A 21,527-nucleotide genomic window follows, 5' to 3' on the forward strand; every position below is an offset into this window, starting at 1 on the left:
AACATTACACAACATTAAAAGCAGAGAGTCTATAATTAAGTCAAGGTTGTTTTCATTTTGTTTCTTTCCAGACCCCTCGGGTGGTCAGGTAGTGCAATGAGTTTTGCATAGGCATGTTTTTGTTTTTTTGTCCTTTTTGACAACCTCCTCACAAAAAAAGAAAGAATAGTATGACAGCAAAAATTAGCAAATGTCCAACATGTAACTGTCATTTGATAAAACATCAGTCCAATTCATTGATTAAAAAAACCCAGTGCTTGCTCATAGTAAAAATAAAATAAAAATGACAATAAAGTAAACATAAAACGGATGCACCTGCAACCATGTTTTTGATTATACATCAATAACACAAAAAATTACTTGGATCTTAAAATGTGTAAAAATAAAAAACTTGTACTGTAGATCACTTGGCACTCAAATCCAGCCCACCATGTGCTTCCTTTTCAGTCAAAGTCTTGGTGCCTATTATATCAAGATTTTAAACCTGACATGTGCAAAATCAGAGATGCTTCTTTTTTTCCTCTTCTCAGACTTAAATACAAATATTTTAGGCGTATGAAACCTGGAATCGTAATTAACATCGGAAACTAATTTGATGTGTCTTGTTTCACTGGCTTGTTTTTCTACCAAATTGTCGGACATCAGCAAAAGGGTCAGAGAAGGTCAACGGTGGATTGGTTGAAAAGATCCAATTAGCTTGCATAAATTGTTGTTGAAAAACTAAAATATACAAGTTAATAAGATGTAAGTTCAACTTCAGTTATGTATGATGATTTGTCCACCAAACATCATATATATAACAGGGTGTCAAAAAATAAATATAGAAAAGGTAATTCAATGATGGGTATGCGCCTCACCTTGATTCCCACGTAGTCGACGGGTATAATGGGTCTCTCTAGCGAGGGAAGACTTGCCTCATCCACAGGCTCTCCCACCATCACTTTGGTTGCCACATTGATGAAGTCTACGCCAATTGTTTTTGATACAAAGGGGAAGGAACGTGATGCCCGTAGATTACACTCGATCACCTTAAAAAGATGACAATGGAAGTATTTGTATCTAATATCACAACCGGTTGTATCAAACTGGAAAGACCACGTACCATGACATCATTGCCTTTCACCAAAAACTGAGTGTTGAATGGCCCCGATATTTCAAACGCTTGCGCTATCTTCCGGGTCACTATCTTGACCTGAGAGGTTGGAAAGAGCACAATAAACATGTGATTCAGATTTAATTGCAGATTCCAAAAAAAAACTGTGCATCCACTTTGTGTAACTCAGAACAAAATGTCATTGGCTGTCATGATTAGGAATGTCTGGAGACACTTACCGGTAATTGTCACACAAATAATCACGATTAAAGAGTATATAGTCATGTTTTCCCAACGCTTCATTATATCCTACTATGATAAAATGACCTTAATATTACAGATATTAGGCACCTTAATAAAGAAGAGAAATGTAATGGTCAAAAGTCAGGTCAAAACCATAATCAAAAAATAATTATTAACTTAACATTCTGTTCCAATTATCAAAACAACTGCAACAGTGCAGGATTTCAACCTGTTATGTTGAAACCTTTTAAGGAACAATGCACGGATGAGGTCACCAGTAATAAGTTGTTGGACTCAACTTTTCAGTAATATAGTACCTGGTGCCTGGACTGCAAATGCTGCCTGAGGTTGTGTTTGCTCCTTTCACTGGCACCTTTTAGAGGCAAAGTTTGCAGACAGCTTCTTCGGTATTTCGGAGCTTACCACTGTTGGTCGGTGTAAACCCAAAATGTGTCCAAAATACCGTAAATTCCGGACTATAAGCCGCTACTTTTTCCCCAAACTTTCAACCCTGGGGCTTATTCAGTGATGCGGCCAATTTATGTAATTTTTATAACGGCCACCAGAGGCGCTCGAGTACAAAAGGTAAGATTTAGACTGGTGGAATATATGCGCCGAGGAAGACTGCAACTTCACTAAAACTGGCCGCATGCGAAAGGCAACTTTTTCGCAAGTCTGCCAGTGGATCCTGACAGCGTGGGGCAGCATCAAAAAATCCACCACTACCAACGGGTCCCGAAAAGCCGGTCTGCTGCGTGACGGAGAGGAGGGCACACCAGCGACAGTGACAGCGCGAGTGAGGCTGCGGGAGCGTGGGACGACGTCTATATGACACTGTTTCTTTCAAACACTGAGGAAGACGACTTTGATGGCTTCAGTTGTAAGGAGGAAGATGAGGACGGTTTACCGTGATTTTTACAAATACGATGTTTTTTTAGCAGACCCGTTTACTGTGTTGCGAGCGTGTTGCTACCATTAACGGGCACCGTTTGGGATGAAAGTTATATTATTATTATTATTAAAGCTTTGAAAACTCTCTCGATGTACCGTTTTTCTTTGTGAATATGTGTCACCCATGCATAATATGTATTTGCAACTGTATATTTTTGTAACGTATTTATTTGAGACACTTATTCTGTTTCGCGAATTAAAAAAGAGGGGCGGAGCAAACGCGGGCTGATGGGAAGTGGGGTAAAGGTGAGTGAGACCTGTTTGTTGTCGCGGCGGACAATAGTGGATATATATTTTTCCCACCCTTACCTTTGGAAATATAGACTTATTTTCCTTGGATTACTATAAACGGGTACCCGGACTCTGCAGGTCTGCATCAAACCTTAAGTACCGGTATCATTTTCCGATCATTTTGCCGGCTGTGATTTTTGCACTGTGTACTTCAATGAAGGAAATTTAATTTCAACTGCGGGACTTAAAGTCGGGTTTGGATCAATTTTGTGTTTGTGTTACAATTCTTTAATGTGGCCGCGTGCGGCTTATACACAGGTGCGCTCTATAGTCCGGAATTTACGGTACTAAAAATTGACCACACACAGATTGCCAGTGTTGTCTGCTTCCGCATGTGAGTCGCTGCACGTTGATGTCTATTTATTTCATTCAATGGTGATCACAAAGGAGGATGGAGAGAAAAAACGATAATTCAGAATGTGAGAAATAGTCGCGAATATAAAAAGTATTTGCGATTAGAAAAATATGTCATATTTGTGACAGCCCTACATGGCAAATTTGGCAAGTTGTATCCAAATGAGGTAAAAAGGTCTTGGGTAATTATAACTGTTAATTAGCATCTAAAAAGTATTTACCCCCATGTTGATTGCAGTTTACAGTATATGCGAGTGATTTCATGTGTGACTGGATGATCATTAACCTTTTCTAAGGAACCTTGGCTAATGGTCTGTGTTGGCAGCATTAAGGTAGCGTCTCCTGAATGTACTCCAGCATCTTCAACATGCTCCGTTATTGCATGAACCAGAACCTAGAAGCATCAAGATAAGGTGACACATTAATACTGTAAATACCATTTCAAAACATTATATACTTTATTAGTGTATTGCATTTTGTCACAATGGCATTGGCAGTAAATAATGATGCTATATAAAAGTAAAATACTCAGTTCAATTTAGAATGTAAAATATATCCAGCTATACCTTTCCGTTCTTGGCAACAGCATCCACTTCCACTTCACGGGCACCACGGATAAATTTGGTAATAACCACTGGATGTTCCTAGATAAGAGAACATAGTTTTAACTTTGACACTTTGAAGTTCGATATTACAGCAAAGTCATGATGACTGATTTTATTATTTTACAGATTCTAAGTTCATATCTTGCACAGAATTGCTTTTAGAAAGAAAATAATTACCGGTACCTTTGGAGATGCAAATTATGAGTTTAGAATTGATCACCATGATTGTTACTATAATATTATATAATATTTTTTAAGTTGGGTTGACAGCTGCCTTTTACGTTCTTTTATGATAAATTATGAATATGCCATAAATAAATGTAGATGTTTTATACAATTCTTACACAGCTATAAATAAGTCAATTGTTAATTGTGACGTTACAATTCCTCAAAATGTCACCATTTTTATTTACTGCTTATTTCACAAGATTTAAGATTCTTAACTGATGCATTATAGATGTATAATCAAGGATTCCCCAAAATTGGTAGAAATACATTCTTTTCTGATGCTTTTGATTGTTTTGGACTCATAGTTTGTAAATCAACTCTTGCTTATTTGTTCATTTACCAAGTATAAATTAAATATAATATAAATGTCTAAAAATGTATTATTTCAAGTATCAAGTGAACATTATTTTTTTTTGCACATTTAGACTTATTTTGTCAATTATTTCTTGCTTATTTGCCTTTTACGTTATTTTATGATAAATTATGAATATGCCATAAATAAATGTAGATGTTTTATACAATTCTTACACAGCTATAAATAAGTCAATTGTTAATTGTGACGTTACAATTCCTCAAAATGTCACCATTTTTATTTACTGCTTATTTCACAAGATTTAAGATTCTTAACTGATGCATTATAGATGTATAATCAAGGATTCCCCAAAATTGGTAGAAATACATTCTTTTCTGATGCTTTTGATTGTTTTGGACTCATAGTTTGTAAATCAACTCTTGCTTATTTGTTCATTTACCAAGTATAAATTAAATATAATATAAATGTCTAAAAATGTATTATTTCAAGTATCAAGTGAACATTATTTTTTTTTGCACATTTAGACTTATTTTGTCAATTATTTCTTGCTTATTTGTTTTTTTGCTAATTATCAATTTAACATACGTTATCATTTACTACTGTATTACAAATGCCCAAATAATATTTAGTCATTTATAATACAGTAGTAAATTATTTATTTAGTATTTAAAAACATGATCTAGGGTCTTCCTACTCCTGTGTAGTGATATAAAATTGTAATGGATTTTTAATTAAAATGTGTGATACCTTTAAGCTAGAAAGCTTGATATTTTATATGACAGAAAACAAAGCGTAATACAAACAATCAATCTTTCTTGTGTGCACTTAGAAATGTGCGTGCAAAACATACTCCACGTGTGTATTATTTTAGCCTTGAGTACTGTATGTTTTTTTAAAGGACAGCTGCCCCTGAACCACTTGGGGGTACAGTGTAAAAGAAAAAAAACTGGGCACACTCGGCTAGCCAACAGCTACATCAGCTGCTAGCAGCCGATAATTGAAAGCAGAGGGAGAACTCAGCATGAAGTGCACATCTACTGTGAGTGTGTGGATGTGTGTGAGCATAAGAGTGTGTCCATTAGCCCGCGTAGAGTGCCGTGAAAAAGTATTTGCCCCTTCCTGATTTCTGTGTTTTTTGCTTATCACCCAAAAGGTTTCAGAACGCAAACCAATTTTCATATCACGCAAAGACAACCCAAAGAAAATACATGCAGTTTTGAAGTGTTCCATTACATTTATAATGAACAAAAAATCATAACCTATATGGCCCTATATGAAAAAGTAATTCCCCTCTATGCGTAATAGCGAGTTGGCACACCTTTGGTAGAGATAACAGAAAGAATCTTTCACAGCGCTGTGGAGACATTTTGCCCCACTCTTCTTTGCAAAATTGTTAGATTTGCCATATTGGAGGTTTTTTAGCATGAACGCCATGTTTAAGGTCACAAAAATCACAGAATTCAGGAAGCGTTCAAATACTTTTCATCGCACTGTCGATGCAAGGACACACGAACACAGACACACCCGTGCATACAACGGACACAGCCCCCACCTGAGACACCTGGGCAGCCTCCTTCAAAAAGCGCTTCATCTCCACCTCTCCGTGCGCGACGTTCATTGCCGAACCACTGGTGAAGCGAGACAGAAAAAGGACTGAGGCGGAAGGCCACACGACAAGAGGGAGAAGCAAAAAGGGAACGCACAAAAAGCTTCAAACGCTCATTATTTTGTGCTTGCGTCACCGTCAAGAACAAGGTCTGGAAACGGCAAAAAGGGCTGACGAGCCATGGCGCCATCGTGATGAAAAGCACCGCGGGCTCTCCAAAACAAGGACCCGAGTTTTCTTTTTATTTTTGTAAGTGTGGGTATTCTTGCGATGATAAAGAATGGGCCGCAAGGGGGGAGTAGGATAAATGAAGGCCATGGACTCGGATGACAGAGCAGAGGAACACAAACAACCCAAATCATAACGGATCCTTCATCCAAGGACCTCAAACTTTTATCCACATGTACAGTATATCTGGGGCCATTTTATATCTTTTAATACTTGTTCAAAAAATAGGAACTCAATCATTTTCACATACAGGACACCTTATGCTTAATGTTGTGTCAGAAGTGATTTAGAGGCGGCAGTAGCTCAGGAGGTAGAGCGCTCGTCTTGGGATCAAGGGATCCCAGTTCGAATCCCGGCTCGTCCGTGTTACATGCCGAAGTGTCCCTGGGTAAGACACTGATCCCCTAATACCCCCAATAAGCAGGTTAGCGCCTTACATGGCTGCAAGGCCGCTATTGGGAAATGTGGAGCACATTGTAAAGTGCTTTGGGAAGTCATTGACTTGAAAAGCGCTATATAAATGCAGATCATTTCATATTTCATTTCATTTATAAAGTAAGAAAATGCCTGCTTCCAGTAGAGTCCAAACTCCAACTAAAACGCCACAAAAAGGTGAAGAAAAAAAAAATGAGTTTATTGGAGTACATCTAAAAACAAAGAAAAAAAACAGCACTTGCACGTGCAACATTAAGAGATTGACAGCAGCTGCAATGATGACACGCGCCAGAAGATGGCAGCAACGAGTAAAAAAGTTTAGAATTGTGTATAGCCTAAGTATTTGTTTTCATCATTTTACAAAAATGCTTATTCGTGAAAATAAATTTTGGGAGGCCGCAATTGGCCCCCACACTGTTCTGTGGTAACCTCTGTAATATTGCTTGTGAAGTTAAGAAAATTGGGAATAATGTACAATGCAAATATTTGGGGGGTTATTTATCTATTTTAAAACTGGTTAAACACTTTCCTAACATGAATTTCCAAATATTAGTTACTATTCATAAATATGATTGTCAATTGTGAAAGCAAATGGAAGTTTACCTGAGAACATAGGATGGACGAAGAAGGCAGGGATAGCCCACCTGGTTGGCGAAGGAAAATGCATCTTGCTGAGAGTGGGATGAAAAATGAAAAAAAGGAATGCATAAGGATTAATTCTGCCAAAGAGCATTCAAAAAAAGACACATTTACAATTTTAAAATGTTAACCTGAATTAACCTTAAGGGGTAACAAAGACCACGACAAAGAAATTGAAATATTTTAACTACTACAATTTGTAACATTTCCTTTCTCCGCTTTTTATCATGTAGGATGATCATTAAGAATACAATAACACAAATACAATATTTACTTTTTGCTTCTTTGTCATTCTTTATACATATATGACCATAAAATAGTGTATATTGTTTCAGCCCAGTGATTGATGAACCACAGCATAAAACAATATGTTGTCGCCATCTAGCGGCACTGGCAAAAGGTAAACTAATTGGAATCATGAGAACGTTGGTTGATCATATTTTGATCACATAACATTTCTCCTCCTTGCAGAAAATAAGGCAACACAACTATCAGTGTTAATAAAAGCAGCCATTAAAGTATGGTTTAGCAGTTTTGTAATGATCTCTTTATTAAAGCAGAAGATAAAACGTGATGATAACTGCCAAATGATTAAAGCAGCACAGCCAGGATGAGACAAGTTGCACAAAATTGGTGTGCGATTCCAACGGGATGCACTGCGACTGGAATCAATATATGCATGCAAATTTATCTCATCTGCCTTGCATGCATGCATGGATGCACTGTGGCACCATGAGGTGGGAATTGATGAATGACGAATTTTGCCTTCCCAGGTCTTGAATGTAATGATGTGGAAGTTTTGACGCCATATGATATTTAGCGAGTTGTGTATGTGAGCGAGACCCACTTAAATTCAGGATTTTCAGAAGGATTGAAAGGATTGTGAGCAGCAGACAATCTCTGGGGTCCATCGAGTGTCTTAGTTACTATTCATCATTGTTTCTTCCCTCACCTTTGCCATTTCACAATGCTCCTTCATAAGCATGCAACAAAGCAGTTTTGACAGATGTGAGACCCCCTGCAGCTCAGATGGCATTATTCTCGCTAAACAAAAACAAACTCTTGGAGATCATGAGGGAAATAGAAAGGACATTAACGGTAATGGTTTTATGAAAGGTAGTCTAAGAGAGAAAATATAAGAAATTTGTTTTAGAAGCATATAGATAAATCATCTCTTCAAATAGAACGTGGCAGGAAACCAGTCAAATGTTCAAAACAGTATACGTGTCTTACGCTTGATTGACAAAACAAAAAGGCTTCAAACAGCCGTCAGGCACTAGAAGAATTTCATATTTTAGATGGTTCCTCTCGATTTAAACTCCATTTGAAGCTGTGCAGTTTAGAGAAGATTTTGCTCTTTTTGGGGGGTGTATTGCATTACCATAATAAAATGTATGTAATAAACATTCCTTTGTGTTTTAAACTTGTGAAAACCTTTATTTTTCACTGATAATTGATACAATTTATGTATTGTTTTTTTTCATTATATTTTTATCTAATGTTAAAATAAAACAACTTTGTTCTAAATATTTTTTTGTTTAGTTGGTAGATTATTTTAATTATTTTTAAACTCTTGGATTTAAAAATAAAGTTTAATTCATCTTATTTCTATTAAATTTTAACATTAATAAAGTAAAATATGACACATATGTATTAACTGGCAAAAACACTATTTGATAAATAAGATTAATTCCATAAACGTGACTTTAATGGAATCATTTAAATTATAAATGTATTCCGCTTTTAATATTGGAAACCCACAAAGGATATGTGATTTTTTTTTACTGTTGTTTTGAACTGTTTATATCATAGTAACTATCAGCCAATCATGTTGCTTTGGTTTGATTCCACATCATTTTGGGTGGATCTGCTCTAGAAGCCGAAGAGGTTTAATAAAAAGTAAAGGCTCAGGGTTGGAATTTATGACCGGAGGTTTGGGCTCCCGGGTTATCCTTGCAAGTTCAAAATGTATTGACATCTTCTGCCCTTATTTTGGGTGTCCACTAAACTAGATAATAAAGGATCATTTGTCATTTGACATAAATTAGCTTTTTTTACCTGACATTTTTTAATAGTATGCAAAATGGAAATATCAAATTAAAAATATTCTGCTAATGGAATATTTTGTATGTAACTTAAAAGAAAATATTGTCATGGCCATGCATTGACCGTAGAATGAATGAATGATAATTCTATTGAAGAAATAAAAATAACAGTAATGGAAGACAACTAATGGTACATATTATCAAATATATACTTTGTTTGAAAATTGGCCTCTGGTAAATGGAAATAAAGGTGAAGTGCAGTATTATATCTGCAATATATTTTCCAATCTGATTTTAAATGTTTGCGATATTTTAAAATATAAAATAATAGCACAACATATGTTTCATAATGTATGCAAGTCTGAATGTTTCCTCTTACCAGAGAGTTGAGGGCCTTCCAAGGGGCTTGCGCCACGCCTAGTTCGTCTAAGATTCTGGAGAAAACCGAACGCTCCTCGGCCCTGTCAATCTGCAGAGGACTTGTGCCCAAGATGTTTACCCCGTTTAAGTGCAACGGAGCTGCAAGGTTGTTAGGGATTTGTCCACCCACTGATACAATAGTTCCGCTGCAACTCTGAAGAGCAGATGAAAAATAAGGAGGGATGCAAATTCACATGAGTGACTGAAATAAACAAAGGAAAACAAAAAAAGCAAAGGAAAAAGACAAAGACAGAATATGCTTGGTCAATACTTTATTCTAGTGCCAAACACCTATCAACCGAGATTTATAGACTGTGGCCAATTTTAATTATTTTGAAGACTGATGGCACAGAGAAAAGATGAGATGAAGTAAAACTGTTCATCTCAGCCGTGCTCTAGATTTAGTTTATCACCCGAGCAAGTGTGCCCGAGAGAAGAGGAAAAAAAATGTCCCTGCTCCTTCGGTGAACAGTTTGCAGCTCTCTTTTTAACCAGTTTCCAGCATGATGCCGTTTCCATGGCAATGCCAGGTGGATCTCGGAAACGCTCTTCATTATTCATGGGCTTGTTCCCCTGACCGGGGTTTATCTTCAAGCTCCAATACATAACCCAAGGCTCCTAAAACAAAGCCACTGGGTTATGTCGCTACGAGAGTACAATTTATGGTAATGTGAGCTCACCGAACACACAGACCTTTAATCACAGTTTGGTAAGCATTTGCCAGATGCTGAAAAGTGACACCAGTAAACGTCTAGGTTAGCATTTTTTAGCAAATACTGATAATAGTTTTAGACATTATCTGCTAAACAAGATTAACCAGCACATGTCTAAATTTTGGGGATAAAGGAGGATGAAAAGACAGAAAAGACAAACATAGTTACATAAAGATAACATAAAAGGAAAAAAAGGGTGAAAAATCAAACCTTAGTTTGAACAGAGAAAGTCATGTAAATGACAGTTAAAAAGAAAACATTTATGGGTAAAACACAATGTTAAAAAATGTGAAGTAATATGAAAATATGTTAAAATGAATGTATGAATATTATTACATATTCTTATCAGGGCGGCTTTGGCTCAGGAGGTAAAGCGCTCGTCTTGTGATCAAGAGATCGCAGGTGCGATTCTTGGCTCCTCCATGTTATATGTCAAATTGTCCTTGAGCAAGACACTGAATGCTTAATACCCCTGATAGCAGGTAGTTGCCTTGCATGCCTGACACTGCTGTTGGTTAGTGTGTAAAAAGGGTAAAGTGTGAAGCACATTGTAAAGTGGGAGGTCTTCATTGACTTGAAAATCGCTATATAAAAGCAGACCATTTACATTTATCAATAGTAATTTATTTTTAATTAGGGCATTTATCTTAAATAAACAATAAATTATGCTACAATATTATAAGTTACAGCTTTGTCCAGTTATAGCGTGGAAACTGAACCAGGGTGTAAACTCCTTCTCATTTGTGATAATTAAATCAAATGCAATTTACATTTTATGTATTGATTACTAAATTACTACAACTTTGAAGTACTGTATTTTTTTGTGTAAAATGCAAATTTGTATTTGCCAAAAAAAGAACTTTAAACGTGGTTACCAGTCATATACGAGGTTTTATGGGTGGTTTATTGTCATATTTGCGAGATATTTGTACAATGATCAGTCAAAAAAATATCATTGATCACAATCACAAAACATTGAATGCAACAAGAATTGAACTAAGGTTGAACTTGGTGAGAGCGCCGAATCCTAACCACTAGACCACCAGTGGTAGTTAATAAATGAAAAGAAAATAACATTTTATCTCATTAACATACTATTTTCATCTACGGTAACAGAGACGAATGTTAGAGAATGAAGAAAACAGAAAATGATCCCGAAAGATATAAATAAATGCAAAAAAACACGACGAGGGTAACAACTCTTTGGGGTGTACCTAATGATGAAACGAAACTTGATGAACAGTAAATAAATATATTGTTAAATGTATGTTAGTATTGTATTCATAGTTTACGTTGGCAATAAATCATTTTGTTCATGGCAGCACATACTCAACGATGTTTGTCACTCAAAATGCATAGTTTCAGCAGAGAAAAACTAAATCAAAACTTAAAATCAAAAATTAGGGTTGCACGTTAAACACGAGTGCGCGATACAGATGAATAAATAATAAAAAATAGTCAGTTTTGGTCTTTTGATAAGTAGCCTTAGTTCTATAGAAAGAAAACAAATGGCTAGTATTAGATTTACAGTAGATAACCAAAAATAACAAATTGAAATTACTGTGCAGTTGACCTCTCAATCATGACTATTGTAGGCTTCCTGAGCATGTAGCAGCAACCCTAAATTTTTTATTTATTTGCCCCATCAAAATGGTTACTATGTACTGACCTCTTGTTGGGTAATGTCCAAGATGCGCTCCAGGGTCAGCTCCTCAAAGTAGAGGCGGTCACATTCATCAAAATCAGTGCTCACTGTCTCAGGGTTATGGTTCACCACCACTGTTTTCCTCCCAATCTGTCTCAACGCTCGGATGCTCGACACTGCACACCAGTCGAATTCAACACTGCTTCCTGGTGGACATAGTAGGTAATAAAAAGGTAAATAAATTCAACAGCATTTAAAGCATAATAACTTACCAATGTGATAGGGCCCACAACCAAGAACCATAACTGACTGGTCCTGAAAGTCCAAGTCATGCTCCTATTGAATTGAATCAATCTTTTAGTTTGTTTTGAATAAATATCCAGATTTGTGTACATTTTTGAACCTCTCACCTGACCATGATAGGTGCAATAAAGGTAGTTGGTTTTGGCGGGATACTCGGCTGCCAGTGTATCAATCTGGACAGTAAATTTAAACATTACAGAAAACTCTTGGAGCGAAAGCATTAGAAATGTGAGACAAGAAGCACAAGATCCTATTTCCAAATGCCAGTTATGCTTTTTGTGTTGATATAGCTCACCATACATGCATTCTATTTATGCACTTGCTCGTCTCTGTATGTGATCATGTAACTTATATTACAACCTCCAGACAGGATACGAGTGTCACCCACCTGTTTTACCCAAGGTCTGATACCATGACTGAGCCTTATCTCTCGAGTTGTTCCCTCACTGATCCCCAAAATGAGGCCAAGTTGCCGGTCCGAGAAGCCCTCCTGCTTGGCCGTCAAAAGCAGGTCCTTTGACACTGAAAAACTGTGAGACATGTCATTTAAACGGAAGTAAAATCAACTTGCGTCAATCTAATGTTAAATGCAAGAAAAATGTTCGGATTAAAAATGTATTTCTAAAAAGTAGCACATACATTAGCACTGGTAGTGAAAATACACCATTGGCCTCAAAATTAACAAATAAAGGGAAGGAAACGTGCAGAAATACGTAAAGATTGACTTTCTAAAGAATAATTCCCATTAGTATGTCCAAGCGATCAATATCTAAAAAAAAACGTAGTGATGCAAATATATAATCAGCCAGTGGAGTAAGGGGCCGAGGAGGGGGCCACCTGAACTCCACTGTGTGGGGCGCCCACATGCCAGTAGCCTACTATCATGTGTCCATCTTAATCGCCTCTTACCCCAGAGGTTACACTGTAGATAATATAAGGCTGAAACATTGAAGGCTGCCCAAATAACATCCAGCCATCCATTTTTAAACAGTCAGAGTGAGCAGGAAACCTTTTTCAGTCAAGTCAAATATATAGCAGACCCTTTGAAAAGAAAAATGGCATCAAAAACACTGGGCAGCGGTAGAGGAAATGGAATTCATGCTTAAATAGCATGTAATGGCATCCATATAATATACGATATACAACCCCTAGCAAAAAGTATGGAATTGTCAGTCTTTGACAAGAACTCACCCCGACAGTTTATTCTGTAGAACAAACTCAGATAAAAAGCATGAAAATATAAAGTTTTTCAAAAATGAAATTCCTTGGAATTCACTAAAATAAATGAAGAAAAACAACTTTATGGTGGTCAGTAAATGCTACTTTTATAGAGCAAGCACAAGGAAAAAATATGGAATCACTCCCTTCTGAGGAAAAAAAAATAGACAAAGAAATAATATACAAATAAAAATGACTTGACTTGACTAGCATATCACTAGTGTTCAGTGGCACCACCTTTGGCTTTTCTGACAGCTTGCAGTCTCTGAGGCATGGACTTAATGAGTGACGAACAGTCTTCTTTGTCAATCTGGTGCCAACTTTATTTTTTTATTAGGCAGTCGTCTTCATAAATCTCACCGGAATGGCACCAAACAAAGCATCATCACTTTGTCCAATGCAGATTTGTGACTCAGCACTGAAGATAATCTTTGTCTGGTCATCCACAGTCCATGATTGACTCGCCTTTGCCCATTGCAGTCTTGTTCTTCTGCGTTTAAGTGTCAACGATCGTTTCCTTTTTGCTTTCCTATGTGAAAATCCTATTTCCTTTAGGCGATTTTGAACAGTTGTCCCATAAATTGACTCCAACTTCCTCCCATTTCCTCTTCATTTGTCTTGTTGTGCATTTTCTGTTTTCAAGACATACGGTATTTAGTTGTTACTTCCTTAGTTGTTCCTAAATGTCTTCCTTGGTCCAACAGAACGCTTGACTTTAACAACCTTCCTATGCTGTTTGTTCTTGGTCCAAATCTTCAATACAGCTCACCGTGAACAGCCAACATCTTTGGCAACCATACGAGTAGTTACCTTCAAGAAGTTTGACAATTATGCCTTTAGTTTCAAGAGACATCTCTCTTGTTGGAGCCATGATTCCTGTCTATACACTTGGTCCAAGAGCCCTCCAAGGTGTGATAACTGCACAGTTTTTAACTGCTGACTAATGAGAAGACTTCACCTAAGCCAGGTGCCCAATGAAGAAATCTAAATTGACTAGATGTGTCCTTATTTTCTCTTCAAAATGCACTGATTCCAATTTTTTTCCCCAGAATTGAGTGATTGCATTCTTATTTCTCTACACTTGCTATATAAAACTAACATTTCCTGACCATTGCAATGCTTTTTCGTAATTTATTTTAGTGTTTTTGAATGCCAATGTCTTGCACTTTGGAATTACCTTACGATTGTTTCATGTTTGTGATCTTGTTTTTTTCTACATAAGCAAATGTCTGAACAAGGGTTTGCCCAAGACTGGTGATACGATACTTTTTGCTAGGCGTGAACAAATGAACGGCTTGTGTTGGCATTATGCCGTAGTACAACAAAATTGGACGGCTTTACCTTTTAGTGCAAAAAAAGAAAAAAGAAAAACACAACAAAAATATAAAAAGTAAACAATATAATAACGATATTAATTAATAGGACAAAAGAACAATTGCACATATGCATTAAGCTCATTAACGTTGTAGATGGGGTAGTAATGGCTCTTTGGTAGTAGCGGTTTGTGTGATACTGAAAATTGTGTTGATACTTTAGTTTTAATCAGAATGTAAATCAAAACTTATGTTTTTCTGACAATATTATAGGATACATCATTCGAATGTGTGATTAAATAATGGAAGTCCTCCATTTATGAACTGCACACATCATATTTCATTGTTGAGCTTTTCTTCAATACAAAATAAAAATATAATTCTGGTATATTTTGAAGAGAGCGTATCAAAGCAGCTGAATATTTAAAGAGATTATTTCACAGCACAATATTACGTTGGTTATTTTAGCAAAGGAGAAGTTTGGCTTGGAAGAAAATTACTCTTCTACAGGGTAATAACAGAAATGCATTGTTTTTTTAGCGCATTTTGTCACCAAACAAAAAGTCAAGCAGTCACTCTGCTTTGTTTATCAATCATCTAATTTTTGTGATGGTATTTTCTTATTTGTTTTTTTACATAGCACCTAATGCACCAAAAGGGGAAGTTGCTCAAAATATTACTGTGTGGTGTACGATGACAATAAAGGCATTGCATTTCATTTTATTCTGTCTTATTGCAACACTTCATATTATAGTGTATATTAAAGCTTTTAGGTCTATATCCATTGATCTGTAAAAAAGGAGCGCAATCTAAGTCAAAAAAGTAGTCCAGAGAATATAATCTATGAAGTAAAAAAATAAACAAAAATAAACAAAAACAAAAATCAAACGTTTTTATTTTTTTAAATGCAAATGAAAAGAACTGTATCAACAAACACTATGGTTCTATTGATAAGATTCAGACGGGGAATGGCATGGTTAAGTTGTAAATCGGGTCAATCACAAATTATGGACTTTATATTTATATTATAAAGCTAAATAGTCTTACCGACTTAATACACCCAAACCCTGTATCATGCGTTACATGTTAGAGTTAGAAGAAAATACGAAATGTTATCGTAAAATCCTTAAATTACCTTTTGTAATTTGCTATATGCTGCTCCAGTTGTGTTATTCTTTGGAGTTTGTGCAGGAACCACATGTCAATGGCTGTTAACTGGTGGATCAGTTCTACACCCATACCAATGTGGAGGGCCTGGAGAGAACAAACATGAAACAGATTCAAGCAGAACATTTATAATTCATCATAATCAAATTCATCATTCATTCTCCTTGTTGCAAGACCTAAATTTGACACATTTCTTTCAATAGATTGTTGTTCATATTTCCAGCGTGTTCGAGTAATGGTCCAAATAATGGATGGTGGCCTGGAGAATTCAGAAAAAAAAAGAGAAACATTTTGTTGCTGTCTGAAGAAATGTATTTTTGTACGAGTGACAGTGAAATGCATTGAATCCTGCATGTATGGTGGCATTATGTAATAACAATACACAAATGTCATTACTTATGCAAAAAAAGAAATCCCCAAAATTCTACTACTAATTGTAAATTAACTGCGAGCTGCATCGTTTTATTCCTTACAACAACTTTTTGATGTATAAACTGCAGTATGTTTTCAAGTGCACCTTGGCAATGGAGAAAATTCTGGTGCTAGAAGGCACGGCAAGCTCCTCTTGCAAATTGTGGGAGTTTGTCCAGGCTTTTTTCAGAGGCAATCGGGGCACAAATCCATCTACTGATGGATGACACATCCTCAGGGCCTTCTGCATGCTCTCTTCAAAAGTGCGTCCCACTGCCATCACCTAAAGCCGTTAGATTGATTTATATACAGTATTCATGAATCATGCCAAAGCTTGCCACCTGTCATAATATGAAATGCGGTAAATGAATGAGCGGCTGATAGCCATCACCTCTCCAACACTCTTCATTGCACTGCCTATTTCACTCGACATCCCCTGAAAGCGGTCCAGGTCCCAGCGGGGAATCTTGGTGACGATGTAGTCTAAACTGGGCTCAAAGCAGGCCGTGGTCTTTTCGGATACGGAATTCTTGATCTCAGGCAAGGGGATCCCGAGAGCCAACTTGGCAGCCACGAAAGCCAAGGGGTATCTGTATCCATATGGAATGGCGTCATGCAGAGAGACAAAAATAATCTATAGGCCAATAATACACTTAATCATTTCACAAAACCCGGTGCTATGATTTATTATTTGTAAACACATATCCCAGAACCTTGGTGAAAAGAATGCTATGCTTTTTGTTTCCTGGCAAGGTGCATTATCTCTCACCCAGTGGCTTTGGATGCAAGAGCCGAGCTTCTCGAGAGGCGAGCGTTAACCTCTATGATGCGATACTCCAGGGATGATGGGTTGAGGGCGTACTGGATGTTACATTCACCTATGATACCGAGATGGCGGACTACTTTGATTGCAGTTTCACGAAGCATGTGGTACTCCTCATTGGACAACGTCTGGCTCGGTGCAACCACGATTGAGTCACCTGAAAAGGATGAAAAGAGACTGGTTATATCAAGGTTGTGTTGGCCAAGGCATTTTTGTTCATGTCTGTCAAGTTATAAAAAAATATTAATTAATAAACTTTCCAGGTAAAATTGGCTCTTTTTTTGCGATTCATATGAAGAATTATTCTTAAAGAAATATCAAAATCTACATCTAAACTATGAAAATTATTTGCTCATTTTGATCTTTTTTATAAATTTAAGATTTATGTAAAACAACAAAACAGTACTTCAAATGTAAAGCATCTAAAACATGTGTTGAAAATTTTTAAAATATGTTTGCTTAGTATTATTTTACGACAAAAATAACTTATAATTTAATACATATGAAAAGTGATAAAATTGCCAAAATGTTAGCATTTTTTTTGCCGTGTTAAAAAAGTGGGCTGAATAAATATGTTGTTAAAATGCGTTAAAACCTGTGTGAATGCCCAGTGGGTCAAAGTTTTCCATGTTGCAAACGGTGACACAATTATCTGCCACATCTCTAACCACCTCATATTCCACTTCTTTCCAACCAAGCAAAGACTTCTCCACCAGGATTTGATTGCTCATTGCCAAAGCCTAAAAAATGCAAAGAAAATATCAATAAAAATACAAACCTTGAATTGGATTTACCCTCCAAAATGGAAAACTTTCCCATTTTCTAATGCCTTGATAAAACAGCTATACAACTATATGCCTCTTTTACATAAGATAGAAATGACTATGCAGTTAAGTCAACCATTTTGAATGTTCACATTAATTGGTAGCTTTGAAAATGTGTCCAAAATGTCTTCATTTAGTCACTTATAAGTTTAACCTTGTTGGCAATTTCTTCCAGTTTGTCCTTGTTGCCACAGAGACCGGAACCCAGACCTCCCAAGGCATATGCCGATCGAAGCATCACAGGGTATCCTATTTGTTCTGCAGCTTTCAAAGCATCACTCACCTGAAAGAGACAAGAGCACATTGTATTATTTATTGTTTCGCCCAATGTCAAATAACTTTTGCTATAAAGCTACTTGCAGAACCTGTTATCACACTCGTATTCTTACAGACTCCACAGCCACACTTGGTGCAATCTTTTCATTGATTTCCTTGAGTTTATCCGCAAATATCTGCCTATCCTCTGTGGCCATGATGGACTCCACTGGTGTTCCCAGGACTTTAACTCCGTACTCCTCGAGGATGCCCTTCTGAAACAATTCTACTCCTAGAAACAAGGAAGATATAAGAGAAAACGTAATTTCCCACCTGAGTTGTGAATCCAAGGTACTATTTAAACAAAGTGTTTTCTCACCGCAGTTGAGGGCTGTCTGTCCACCCATAGAAAGCAAAATACCATCAGGACGTTCTGCCTTAATCACATCAGTCACAAATTGTGATGTGACGGGCAGGAAGTAGACCGAGTCGGCTTGCTTTGTGCCGACTTCGTTGGTTTGAACCGAGGCTATGTTGGGGTTCATTAGAACTGTCTTCACATTCTCCTCCTACAATTTTTAAGGTTGGTGAATGAATATAGCTTTAAGGGTTATACTAAGACTGTAACATTTATGGTCACCTTCATTGCTTTGACAGCCTGAGATCCAGAATAGTCAAACTCTCCAGCCTGACCAATAGACAGGCCTCCAGAACCAAGTACCAGCACCTTTGAAACCTCCATTCATACAAAAAATTAAAAAAATATATTGTAATGGATAAAAAAAGAATGGGAACTGTAAAATAAGTTCAACAAAATCTATGCGTTTATAACAGGGATGGGCAAAAGTGGACCATGGTATTTAAATAAATTAAATGTGTTTTTTTCTACTGCACTGAACTTATAAATAGTTGCAGTTATACATTTTATTTAATATTTATTTGGTAATTAATCATTTTTAATTTATTGTTTTACGGGAAAAACATTTTTGGCGGAATTTTTTCGTCAACATTTTCTTTGTAGAAGTTGAAAACACCCGAGTTTTATTCCCGCTTATAGGATTCCACCATTTTAGGTTGCAACAAGCTATTGATTTACTTTATGTATGCATTGGGAATAGTATGTACATTAAGAGCACACAAATTAAATGTATTCACATCTTTTGTCTCAAAATAATGATTTTGGTCACTCATGTGTCTGGTATTATGAGAGGAAAAACACATTGAAGTTGCCCATTCCTGACTTAAGACATCAACCTGTTGTTAAAACTTCTGACAGTCATACTTGCACTCTGGGGGGTATGCACGGCTTCTTCGGCATGGCTGACACTATGTCGGCATCTTTTCCTTTTTTGATCAATGTCATGAAGGTGTCAAAAAGGAACTGTACAAAATAAAGTGGTTAATGCTTTTCCATCAAAGCTTATAAATGTGAGGATACTTAGAACTACTTTTTTAGCGTAGCAGTGCATAATGGTGAGTCTTTAAATACCTCCGTGTCAGTAGGGCCGCCTTTTGCCTCTGGGTGGAACTGAGCTGTAAAAACAGGCTTATTGTTGTGCATGATGCCCTGTGAAACATCCAAATTTGATATAAATGCACGAAATCATGTCAACAGTATTATGCTCTCCCACATGGAGGTTTCTCTCTTTTCATATTTCATGAGCCAAGAGTAGAGCAATGTTTATTCATTGGATCGAACATTTCATATGCCGTGTTTTCCTGACTGTCATTTACAATAAGGGAAACTAACCTCATTTGTGCCGTCATTGGCATTGATGAAAAGCGGGGTCCACCCTGGAGGCAGTGACTCGCTATCTATGCCATAACCGTGGTTCTGTGCAGTAATGAAGGCCTGGCCTGTCATTACATTCAGAACTGGTTGGTTCTGACCTCTGGGGAAAACACATACAAATGATACAATTTGCATCTTTATTTCATTCTTGCCTGATTGAAAGATCTACGAAAAAACGTTAGATAGATGGTCTACAAATCACAAGCACTCTTTACATTCTATCATAAAGTATATTTATAGAAGTCACGCCCACTGAAGCATTACTACTCGCCATTACTTGCGGCGCTATCCCTGATGCTGTCTACATTAGCATGGGAGGTACTGCATAAGCAAATGGATAATCACCTGTTGCCCATTGGTAGTTTATAAGACTTGGCTCCAGCAGCAAGGGCAGTGATCTGATTCCCCATACAGATACCAAACACAGGCTGAGGACGATCACTCTCCAACACCTTCACAAAACAAACATGGTTGCTATGATTTATAGTATTACATTTTGTGATATTGTTTCTTTTTTCTTGCGTAAAACACAACTAAGTAGCCAAGAGGTTTTACCCGAAAGAAACAAATGATGGGTACGCATATTGTGAAAGTGTTTGTGTAAAAAAAAAAAAAAAAAAAACTTAAATGAAACCAAACTAAAGCTGTTCTACCTTGCGAACGTTTTCGATGAGTGCCTCAGCGAGAGACGGGTCGCCTGGTCCATTAGAGATGAAAAGGCCGTCATAGTTTAGACTCAACAAGTCCTGGTCCCATGGCACCAAGTGAACTTCTGCACCCCGCTGGCACATAATCACATCTAGTTAGCAGCAATACATGAAACTAAAGTGGCTGGTAATGTTTTTTTTTGTTGAGGAGAGTTAGTAATGTTAAATCTACAACTACACAAAAGTGTTGCACGTTTGTCAATACGAAGTGCACTCAGGACAAACTCGTATGTTTAATGAACAAATATACTACTAAACAACACAGATGGACACGGAAACTGTCCAGAAGCCCCCCGGAGATACATTTCTAATTATGTGAATTTATGGAGCGATACCAATGAGAAGCTCGTTTTGACCCCAGCTGGATGACCATTAAGAGCCACTTTTAAAAATGGATATTATCATTTCAAAAGGCCTGGTTCACACGATGAAATATTTATAGATTTCCAAAGGGAACATGAGGTAAAGGGTTTTGCAGTTTCTCACCTTTACCAGCAAGCGGATTATGTTATGCTTGATGCCACAATCAACTGCAACGACTTTGACAGGGTTTCCTTTTCCAAAGATTTTGCGTTCCTGAAAAAAAAAATCAGACGTGAAAAAATAAATAAATAGATAGTAACCTTTCTCTGGAACCTGGTAAAAGTTACGCTCACTTTTGTTGACACTTCTGATATCAAATTTTTTTGGTTGGGGTCCATTATCTCCACGGGTTGCCCATCAAACTCAATCTTCCCTAGTACTGTGCCCTGAGGAAAAATGAATCAGGTTTGGTTCGAAAGTGGTGCTTGAAATGTCCTACCATAAAATGAGGGATTATTTTAACTTTCGATAAATACACAAATAGTTTTTCTCAACATTTCATGATCTGGAAACACTTTATTCCGAACAATTCATATTGTTAC

At 36.8% G+C, this 21,527-nt stretch overlaps 1 protein-coding gene across 1 annotated transcript in view; it reads right to left on the reverse strand.

Annotated features, from left to right (window-relative positions):
• cps1 (carbamoyl-phosphate synthase 1, mitochondrial) overlaps positions 1 to 21,527 on the reverse strand; it is a 34,355-nt gene that overhangs the window by 10,570 nt on the left and 2,258 nt on the right. The window contains exons 6-32 of the mRNA XM_088352560.1: positions 21,279 to 21,371; positions 21,109 to 21,198; positions 20,569 to 20,697; positions 20,261 to 20,367; positions 19,874 to 20,015; positions 19,613 to 19,690; positions 19,406 to 19,504; positions 18,764 to 18,859; positions 18,503 to 18,692; positions 18,258 to 18,415; positions 18,023 to 18,151; positions 17,640 to 17,784; positions 16,991 to 17,201; positions 16,613 to 16,811; positions 16,328 to 16,504; positions 15,779 to 15,897; positions 12,501 to 12,642; positions 12,220 to 12,285; positions 12,082 to 12,145; positions 11,834 to 12,015; positions 9,411 to 9,605; positions 6,951 to 7,018; positions 5,631 to 5,706; positions 3,499 to 3,576; positions 3,219 to 3,326; positions 1,103 to 1,192; positions 858 to 1,028 (exon numbers count right to left, since the gene is read on the reverse strand). Coding sequence (XP_088208686.1) covers positions 858 to 1,028; positions 1,103 to 1,192; positions 3,219 to 3,326; positions 3,499 to 3,576; positions 5,631 to 5,706; positions 6,951 to 7,018; positions 9,411 to 9,605; positions 11,834 to 12,015; positions 12,082 to 12,145; positions 12,220 to 12,285; positions 12,501 to 12,642; positions 15,779 to 15,897; positions 16,328 to 16,504; positions 16,613 to 16,811; positions 16,991 to 17,201; positions 17,640 to 17,784; positions 18,023 to 18,151; positions 18,258 to 18,415; positions 18,503 to 18,692; positions 18,764 to 18,859; positions 19,406 to 19,504; positions 19,613 to 19,690; positions 19,874 to 20,015; positions 20,261 to 20,367; positions 20,569 to 20,697; positions 21,109 to 21,198; positions 21,279 to 21,371 — 3,402 coding nt within the window. The remainder of the gene's footprint in view (positions 1 to 857; positions 1,029 to 1,102; positions 1,193 to 3,218; positions 3,327 to 3,498; positions 3,577 to 5,630; positions 5,707 to 6,950; positions 7,019 to 9,410; positions 9,606 to 11,833; positions 12,016 to 12,081; positions 12,146 to 12,219; positions 12,286 to 12,500; positions 12,643 to 15,778; positions 15,898 to 16,327; positions 16,505 to 16,612; positions 16,812 to 16,990; positions 17,202 to 17,639; positions 17,785 to 18,022; positions 18,152 to 18,257; positions 18,416 to 18,502; positions 18,693 to 18,763; positions 18,860 to 19,405; positions 19,505 to 19,612; positions 19,691 to 19,873; positions 20,016 to 20,260; positions 20,368 to 20,568; positions 20,698 to 21,108; positions 21,199 to 21,278; positions 21,372 to 21,527) is intronic.

The sequence above is a fragment of the Urocampus carinirostris genome, chromosome 14, assembly GCF_059441175.1.
Source record: "Urocampus carinirostris isolate Australia breed hairy pipefish chromosome 14, RoL_Ucar_1.0, whole genome shotgun sequence".
Lineage (NCBI taxonomy): Eukaryota > Metazoa > Chordata > Actinopteri > Syngnathiformes > Syngnathidae > Urocampus > Urocampus carinirostris.